Genomic DNA, 10,369 nt, shown 5'->3' on the forward strand with positions numbered 1-10,369 from the left:
TAATGTAAGTTAGTATATCATATTCCAAAATAACTGTTCATTTCCTACCTTTTAACCGATCATCTTATAAATAACTGAGTCTTACCTGGAGAGTTAGTTTCACTATCTGTATCCATGGCAACTTCATCGTAATTATCATACTGATATATGCCTCCTGCACTATCCGTAGACTGTTTATCCAAAGACCATCTCAAGTCTGTATCCGAAGACTGAAAGCAACAATGAGAGTATTTTATTTAGCTGTTCTTACACTATTATTTCAGAGCAAACCTATTTATAGAAGATTTCAGAGATAGGCCCTTGTAACAGTCTTATAATTACTTTATAAATACAATTTACTCAGCTTATTAATAAAAGCTTTTGAATTGAATACTAACTTTCCATTAAATCTACTGCAGGTAGTGACTTTAAAGCTGACTTTGAACAGTTTTTAAAAGAGTTCTTAGAACTTTGGAGGGGAAAAGGAGGAAAGCCTACCAAGCTTATATACTCAAGCAATTTTTAAATATTTATCAAGTCATTTATCTGGTAAATTGCCAGGGTTACATGTTTCTTAAACACTGGAAAGGAAATAAATTCTTGATCATTTCTGTTAAATATGCCATGGTAACTAACGAGACAATTTAAATTACTTTTTATTAGAAAGAACTCAAAATTGTACATAGATAATCTTCAACAAGGCTGAATTTGTGCATTTAGTTGAAACACTTTCCAGTTGTTATAAGACTGCTGTTTCAGGACACAAATCCTTCATTTGTCCCACATGAGACACATCACACTAAATCATGCCAAGAGACTTAAATTTAAACTAATAATTCAGAGTAATAATTAATATTCAGAAATGAAAAGAAACAGAACAGGTAGATGTTACTCCATAAGACTCCTCATTTTGCATCCTTAAGAGGCATACAGTACATCTGTTGGTAGCTTTCAGAATGTTCAAACACTTCAAGTCTCAATTTCCCCATCATTTCATAGGAGTCTTGTATAAAATTAATTCAAACAGGGAGTCACAATTCCCCTAGCTCTAATGCAAAATGGAATTACAGCACCAGTAGCACAAACCACTTGATACAGATGCAGCTGCTGTAAGCAGCTTCTATGATGAAAGAACCAACACTGAAGAAATACTGTCTCCTTGTTTTCTCTGCAATGTACCTATGATCTAAAGGCAGAATGTGATGATTCAAGTGCATTTTACTAGTTGCAAGAAAGGAGGAAAAAGATCCTAGAAGTACAGCAAGACCACCATTGCAGTCATTCTAGCCCTTCAGAAAGTTGACACAATTCTGTCATCCTGTAATGAGATCTGATGTAATTATTTTTTTGTTTGGGCATATTTAGTACCTTGACAGATTAAAAAATACTATGAAAAAATTAAAGCTTGGATGACATTTTGAAAGCAGTAGGTCACTGAGGTTGTAGACAAAGAAATTAAGTGTGGAGACAGAATTGCAATCTAAGCAAAGAAAGTAAAAAAAAAGGTTTGGCTAAATATCTCTAGGAGGAAAACATTTTATCATTAACTTGCCACATCTCTACAATTCACACAAAACTGATCTTACTAAAACCAAAGGGAGTATCTATCTAGGAAGACATTAAAACTTTGTAACCACTGGAATAAGTGGGCTGCTCCGAAAGTAATGCCTCCTATTTTATTCTATTGAACCACAATATCAGAGGTGCATGTTGGTGGTATGGCAGTAGAAGTTGAATCCTCCCACCAATATCCTGTCACATTTTGTTGCAATGCAACAGATGGCAGCAGAGGGGCAGTCTGACGCAACGGCATCTGACATGGAAGAGCATAAGAAACAAAGATATATCACTGAATTCCTCCATGCAGAAAAACAGCACCCACTGACATTCACTGCCACTTGCTTAACGTTTATGGAGACCAAACAGTGGTTGTGAGCACAACGAGGCAGAGGGTGGTGCACGTCAGCAGTGGCAACAGTGGGGCACCTCTGCTGGTGCAGATTTTGATGAATGCAGCAAAAAGGTTCTTTTTCATCACTTACGGTGGTAAGAATTGAGAATTTGTTTTTAGCTGAGAATTTAGCTGAGAATTTGCTCTATCAAACAGTGCTACTGTGCTCTTTGTATCTGTTATAGTTTCCATAGAAAGAAACAAGAGGCAGTGCTATCAGAGTGACCTATGTACTTCAAGTTTTAAGGGGATAAGGAAGGGTTAGTTAGAGTGAAATCAGGAGGAGCATAAAGACAGGAATCAGTCATTAATCCCAAATACAATCCCACATGACATAACAAATTTCATTACCCTGCTTCTTGATCTCCTTTTTCCTCCAACTAGCTTCATAAACCGATTGTACTGCTCCTCTTGATTTGAGAGGTCCCTAATTTTTCTGATTTCTTCTTCTCTCTTTCTTCTTTCCTCCTCCTCTTCTTGTTTCCTCTGGTCTTCCTCTTTCTGACGCCTATCTTGTTCCTTTTGTTGCTGTATCTTCTTTGATGTCTTTGTCTGTTGTTTCCTCAAAGTTTGCTTGCCTTTAAATAAAAAGATACGCAATTAACTCTACTTTAACTAAATAATTTCCCAAGTCCTAGAATCTTCAGGAGCTCTCAGTAAATGAAGACCGTTCCAGAAGGATTAATGGCTCATAATTCACTGTTCCACAAAACATTCTATGTCTTTTTTCGGAGTTTTTTTTCAGAGTTTCCAATTTCAGTAACATTAACTTCTTACCTGTAGAACTTGTCTTTTTTGTTGAATGTGCTTTTGCACTGGCTTTGACCTTCTGTGTTACAGTTTTCGTTTTTGTTAATTTTTCCTTGCTTTCCTTCATCACCTGTTGCTCTTTTTGTTGCCATTTTTTACTAGCAGACTGAAGTGCAAGAAGCCTAAGCTGCAATTCAGACATCTCCTCCTCCTCATCAAGCAGTTTCTTGAGAAAAAAAAAAGGATGAGACAAAGTCAAGATGTGTCACTTAATAAGTCATTTAGTAAGTGAATATTTTTGGAAAGTCTTTTAAAGGCTGTCTCTACATTTCTTAAGAAGATTAAACTAACGCTCTAAAGGTGAAGAGCTGTTCCTGTAGAATCAACCGCTACTATCACTGAAATGTTTCTGAACCACAGTTTGGAAAAAAATCATAGGAAATACCATAAAGCAATGATACCTTACTTATAGGGGATTACTTTCTTACCTTTTCAGAAATTACATCTGAACTGCTAGGCTTCCGTGTTGATGTTTGTTCCTTGTCTTCTGCACCTTTCAAAAGATAATGGTTTAGAGCAAGTTGATTCTCATGAAACAACAGAACTATATTAGAATTAAATACAGAAATGAATCTATACAAAAATACCAATGGTACACTACATAAAACAGAATTACAATTTTAAGTATACATACACATTAAAAACCATTAATGGCGTATCTGATGAAATTTGCATCATCAAGAAGGGATAAACCTAAGGCAAGATTTGACTTTTCCAATAGTCCTCTGGCTGCATTTCCCCAAGAAGCAGAGCAGAACAGATCAAGAAACAAGACGAAAACAAGGCTTCTCGCCATCCACTTTAGCCGGCATCTTACATCATTTACTGCTCTGAGCATCTCAGATTTCCCTGCCAGATATTTTGAGTAACGGGTCAGTTGTTCGCAGAAATAAAGGCTCAACGCTGCAGTAAGAATGTTGGTTCATTTCACACCAAATATAAAATTACGCTATGAAAGTGAAAAGCAAATAGTAATGCTTTTCCCATAAGTGTATTGGCAAATCAATTTGTTAGACTGCCCAAAAGCCATGAAGCTGTTTATTATGTTTTACATATTTACATACAGCATACACAGTGCTATATCATTTATTAAATCTAACCAATTAACACAATTAATTAATTCTTATTAACAAAATCAATAGTATTATGTATACAAATCAATAGTATATTTAACTTTGTATTGTATAATTATAATGGAAAATATATACAACTATGAACAAATAGAAGTTTTGCAACCCTCTCCTGTATCAGCCTTTCTTCAGAAAGATTCCTCACCAAGAAAGTTACATCAGTGGAAAGATTGCAATCAGCATAGCTTTCATTCTTCTCAGTATTTTATGAAAAGTCACAAAGAGGTTGCTTAAAATATATTAAGAGCTTATACCTAAATAAAAACAGTGCAAGTGTTTGGACATGCATGTGTTGTGTTTTTGTTTTGTTTTTTTTTTTTAATAACACACACATGAGGGAGAAAAATAATTATTTAATGCCCATCTGCATTCTAAAAAAAAAAAAAACCAAGGAAGTTACTACATTAAGCAAAGTTCTCAGCCACTCAGTCCAGAGGATGGAAGTGAGGAGATGCAGATAAGGACATGGTATGTAAACTAGAAGAGGAAGACACTGGTAGAACAGACTAATGAGAAGCAAGAGGAGAGCAAGGAATAACACTGTAAAGCCTCTGTCAGTGCAATGGACTTGAACTACAGATAATTAATTCTAGAATACATAAGCTTTACTCAGTTTTAAGACAAATTCTTCAACTCTAGAAGGTCAGGACATCCAGGAAACCAGTTTGTGAAAAATGAATGTTGTCAATGTCTTAATATATGTGTAATTAAGTAGCATGCATTTACTTGATACTCATTAATTTGCAATAATTAAAATCCAGATTTTTCCTACTTTGGAAACATGTATTAGATTGCCATAAAGGCCTCCATCTTGTGCATTCTGCCTGCTTTCAGATCATCTCTGTCATACATTTAACTGAGTGGTGTGCAAAAATCCAGATGTTCTTAGTACATATATTTCAATATCTATTTCCCCTATCATATGACCAGGTATTTTCGTTCTCACTGCTTCTGAATTTTGAAGGCAGATTTTCTTGCAAACTTTTGCTTTTGAAATAGGTCTTTTATTCCTGCCTTGCAACTTTCTCCTGCAAGCCACTGTTTTCCCTCTTCATATGGTCAAAATTGATTGCCTCTGCTCCCCCACATCTCCCACTAAAAATTATGTTCTTTCTTAAAGAATATCAAAATTTTTGTTTAATTAATGGGAAAAACACAAGGGGAAAATACCTAGGTTAATACAAGGTTTATCTAGTAATCACCAGTTTTCTCTAGCTCTTTACTGATTTTAATTTTAATCTCCCTTCTAAATTCTCATACTGAAGTCGCACACGAATTAATCATTCTAACTTTGAGTGTTCTAGTCCCATCTTTCTTCACATCCCTACAAATCATTTAAGTGTATCCTTAGTCCATTCATTTAGCAATTTGTCTCTTCCCACTCAAATTGATAGTTTATGCACGCTGACAAATTAGCTACCACAAGATGACAAGTGACATCCATTAGCACATCCTCCAACACAATAAGCATCATGTAGCAGAACTAGGTGGAGGCTCAAATTAAGAAATTTAAAGCTAACTACCTCAGTTTGCTCATCTTAAAAGTAACTTCAAGGACCTTTACCAGAAGGTCTTTATCTGTCAAAAAAAAAAATAAACAACACACCACAACCGTGTTTCCAAGCAGTTTTGATGAATTACATAGAAGAGGAAGGCAATACAGCAAGATTTACTGTATCACTTAAAACTAAAATCCCAGTTTCAATTACAATGTTATTTAGTACAATACTTTCGAACACTTAACGAGTATGATAAATTAAGGCATACAAAAAGAACTACAATAAAACAAATGAGCTACAACAACTTTACAGGTATTTACCTTGAGTGGATTCTGTGACTTCAGATTTCTGCGACGACTGCTTTGTTCCTTCTTTGACTTTTTTTAACCTGCTCCTCTCAGCTGGAGTGGGCAGTTTTTGTCTGAGAGGTTTCAGTTCAAATGCCTGAAAGGCCATAACTGGATTTTTCTCCTCAGGAGAAACTTCTTTTATAGCATCTGTTTTAATACTGTCATTTTCTACAGTTATTTGGTCCTCAGTGTCCGCTGTTTTACTATCATCTTGTTGTTCGTTTTCTTCCCTGTTGCTCAGAGCCAATCTTTCATCTTTATTAATGTACTCAAGCTCCAACTGTATCTGCTTATACTTCAGGAGCAGATCCTCAAAACTTTCTTCCACAGAGTTCTCACTTTTAGAAGAATAGTTCTGTTTTCTAGATGGAGACCTTCCAAAAGTTTTGGCTGAATTACCAGTTAAGAAAAGTAAGAAAAGAGCATGTATAACATTCACATAGCACAGATAAGACCGATGACAAACAGAACTTAAATTGATTTAGTTTTCTCTTAAGGATAGCTTGAAAAATACCATCTATAAGTAACAGCAGCACATAAAAGATGTGTCACTGTCAGATATGGAAAGCTAAAATAAACACTTTTCTCATATCATCAATTTAAAAGAATATCCTAAAATCCCTGAGACGCCTTCTCTATCTTGGGACAACTGCTGTAAGATGAGAAGGTTCCATATTACAAAGAGCAAGTTGAACTCCTAGAGGTCCTAACTCTAGAGCTGGCTGCCCAGCTGATCACCTGAAAAAGATGGGTTGAATTCATTCTCATTGATTTTATCCTTTCATAAATGCTAACATCTAGCCACAGCACAATTAAAGACTGCAGAAACTATAGCTCAACAAGTGAGGTAAGGCATCACATTGCCAACAGCTGCAGGGAAGAAAAAATATTGGCTATAGACTTGCAATCAAAACACTTAAGAGAGGATTTGGAAGTATTAATTAGTCAGAAAAAGTTGTCAAGAAAATTTGTACCCGCTGGGAATAGGTAGTCAAGCTGTTCGGGGCAGGCAGTGGAAACATTCTTAGTGAGAGTTTCATCATGAAAATGTGTTCTACACACAGTTACCCTTTACAGAATATCCCAAGTTGGACAAAGACCCGTAAGTTTAATTCCTACTTCTCCTACCTTGAAAATCTTTCTCATAAAATTGAAAGCTAAACAATCTAGTAAAATAATTACCCGCAGGAAAAAAAAATATATATAGGATACTGAGTCAAGTTTGATTCATTGAACTTACCGTATCAGCACTGACTCAAAATAAGTTATGAGAAATGCTTTTTCCAATATGGTGTCAATATTTTGAGTAAAAAACTAAAAGCTAAAATAGGTAAGACCTTTCTAAAAAATCCTGAGTAGAGAAGAAAGCAACTTAGTTTTCAGCTCACAGAACACAACAACTTGGATATTTCACTATTTTAAGACTAAGGATTCTTGCTGTTTGTCCTGCATAAACAAATCTGTATAACAAAACATTTCCTGCTCTAACAGTGCTTTCCTAAGTGTCAGCACATAAGATAAAACCACATTAAATCCACAAGGCAATCAAAAATTTGAGGAGTTTTACAAATATATTGTAAATACATCCAAAATGTAGAGCTTTGTGAAAAATAGCCACAAATTACCTAAGAATTCTGTCAAACTCACAGGTTTCTGCTTCTAACAAAACATTTGTAATCTCATGAGTGACATGAAAATCTGAAGCTGATTAACTTATTTAACACAACCTATAAAAATAAATCTAAAAATGATTTGATAATTTCAATACTGAAACAGATTCTGAAGACATCTAGAGTTCGGTAACAGAAGACAAAGTTCTGAAAAGTTTTTTTAAGCTTGGATTAATGAAGTTGCTATAGCTCTCAAAAAGGTACTCATAAGAAATGAGGTGGTTGTTGTGGTTTCGGCTTTTAGCTGTGACAGTCAATTTTCTTCACAGTCACTGGTATCGTGTTTATTTTGGATTTAGGATGAAATTAGCGGTGATAACACACTGATGTTTTTGTTGCTGCTGAGCAGTGCTTACACAGAGAGACAAGGATCTTCCAGTTTCTCAAGCTGTCCTGCCAACAAGAAGCTGGGAGAGGAAGAACCTAGGGCAGCTGACCTACATGGCCAAAGGGATGCTCTGTGCTACCTGGCACTGTGCTCAGCAATAAAACTGGGGGCAAACAGCCTGGTTAGGGGAGAACTACTGCTGCTCCAGAGCTAGCTAGGCATCAGCCTGTGACAAGCAATCACATTTTGCACCACTTCCTTTTGTATTTTTTTTTTCCTCTCCCATTTCTCTCTCAGTTTATTAAACTATCTCAACCCTCAAGTTTTTCACTTTTTTACCTCTCTCAGTTCTCTCAGTCATCCCTGACACTCTCATCATTGGGTCACATGATACTTAGCTGCCCACAAAGTTAAACCACAACAGTGTTTTATGGATGTAGGTTTGCTGGTTTTTTTTTCATATATAGCTCTAGATACAGAATGCAAGAGTAGGTGAGTGCCATTAGAGGCAGACAGGAGTGCATTAGAACAACAGTTCTGCTACCAACACCGGAGAGCCTACAAACTACAACCAAAAAGAGACCAACTGATTAGAAAAAAACGTGAAAAGGGAAGACGTCAGAATTCAACAGTCATCTAAGTCACACTATGACTCCATGTTTCAGACCCAGAACTCCGCAAATCTCTACATAAGAATTTCTATGGAAGACTCATTCAACAGCTCCACATTGAAGTTGCTAGGAATTCAAAAGATAAACCTATTAAAAGCTAATATCCAAAGAAAAGCAATTCTTTAACTGTAAGTGACTTACTCCTATTCATTTACACTTCCACTCTTACAGAGCGCACACAAAGTAACAGCTACGTGGGTAAAAAAAGAAAAGCCATTGTTTGTTAGCAAACCTTCACATTTCTCACTTGTCCCAAATATCACCCCATGCAGTGAACCTCCTCATACCAGTTCATGTGAGTGTTTCATCTGAAGTCACTTGCTAATTGCACCACTCCTCCATTCACATCAGCAATATGGAAGTACCTCTATATGTAGGGATACTGTAATACCAACTCATCTGGATAGCAAAGACATGAAAAAAACACAATTTGTATTTTAGAGAGAAAATCATGGGCCTTCCTTAATTAATCCATTAGAACCAAATGTGACTTAAGGAGCAACAGCATTAGAAAATCATCTGTAATACTTAAACAGAAGAGTGCATCTTACATATCAGCAATAAAAGACTTAATTCATTTCCTTGCTCGTTTGGTTTGAAAACAGAATTATCAGTTTCTGAATGATCTCTTAAATGACCAAGGTGACTGTATCTGTATCAAGCACTGTAAGGTCAGCTGAAAATGATTAACATATTTGCCCTGCAAATTACACAGAAAGTAACTATTTTCTGGTACTTTGAGCAACACTGCAAATTAAGAGCTATAGCATCTATTTTCAGCACTGGCACTGTTGCACTGTGCAACCTTGGGCAAATCACATCTTCATTCCCTGCCTCCATGATAAGAAACAATCCTTGAACGAAGAGTTACGAAGGCTTCAGGAACACTCTTAACATCACCAGACGAACAAAATTACTGATAAAGAACAGCTCTTTATCAGTAATTTACATTTTCTCTCTGCATACCAAAAAAGAACGATTGACACAGATACATAATCTTGGCTCCAAAGTAGCACAGGGAACTAATGAGCAGCTTTCAAAACCTTAAGTCCAAGCACAAGTAGGAGAAAAAAAAAAAAAATCCTTGTTCTTGGGGACAAGCAGAGCAACAAAAAACAAGTCACATCTTTCAACTACGGCTACAGCTGTCAACAAAGCAGCATAAGATTCTGGAAAGCAACTTTTAAGCACTAATTCTTTTGCTCAAGTTTTGCTGGGTGGTTTGTTTGTTTTTAGTATCTGTTCTCAGGCAACTATGCAGTTGTATCAAATCTCAGTGCCATGCTGTCCCGAAGTTACAGTTGGCATCAAAACTGTTTTTTTTCTATAGTGATTCTGGAAAACGAGAAGAGCTTTTTCCACTGCTTTTCTATTTCTACTCTTAATGGGAGAAAACTTTAAAACCGATGGAAACCACCTCACCAAACTTATCCAGGAGCAACTGGTAGAGAACATCTTCAAGAAATACTGGGTGTGGCTTTACACAGAAAGAGGGCATTCCATGTTACCCGAACTCCCACATAACGCATTTTCTGTGTACAGAGCCCCAAGTTACATTTAACGTGAGTTTGGCTTCAACATAACCTCTGAAGGGCTGTGAACATGAAAGAAGGACAGATCCTTCATTGCCCAATAAGGGAAATTAACAGGCTCGGTGCTTTAGTTTTACAAGTAGGACACTTCAATCATATACTGTCTCGCTGAAGCAATATCCTAAGGCTCACTTCGGCAGCACCTCGAATCCAACAGAGCAGGGCTTTGTTTCAGGCTACGCTTTTTTCTATACCTGATCGGGCCGGGCAGGCTGCAGCGCCGTCCCAGCGGGAACCCGGCTGTCCGCAGCCCCTGGCGGCGGGAGGCAGAGCCAAAGGAGCTGCAGCCAAAGGAACCGCGTCCCTCCCCGCGCCCTGGGCCACGTAGCGCGGCGCTGACACAGCGGGCCCACCCGGCAGCTCGGGCCACCGCCCCCCTCCTGAAGAAA

At 37.0% G+C, this 10,369-nt stretch overlaps 1 protein-coding gene across 1 annotated transcript in view; it reads right to left on the reverse strand.

Annotated features, from left to right (window-relative positions):
* Nucleotides 1–10,369, reverse strand: part of ZFC3H1 (zinc finger C3H1-type containing) — a 38,634-nt gene that overhangs the window by 27,001 nt on the left and 1,264 nt on the right. The window contains 6 exon segments of the mRNA XM_019611268.2: nucleotides 86–209; nucleotides 2,282–2,508; nucleotides 2,708–2,906; nucleotides 3,169–3,233; nucleotides 5,690–6,199; nucleotides 10,175–10,360. Coding sequence (XP_019466813.1) covers nucleotides 86–209; nucleotides 2,282–2,508; nucleotides 2,708–2,906; nucleotides 3,169–3,233; nucleotides 5,690–6,199; nucleotides 10,175–10,360 — 1,311 coding nt within the window.

The sequence above is a fragment of the Meleagris gallopavo genome, chromosome 1 (genome assembly GCF_000146605.3).
Source record: "Meleagris gallopavo isolate NT-WF06-2002-E0010 breed Aviagen turkey brand Nicholas breeding stock chromosome 1, Turkey_5.1, whole genome shotgun sequence".
NCBI lineage: Eukaryota > Metazoa > Chordata > Aves > Galliformes > Phasianidae > Meleagris > Meleagris gallopavo.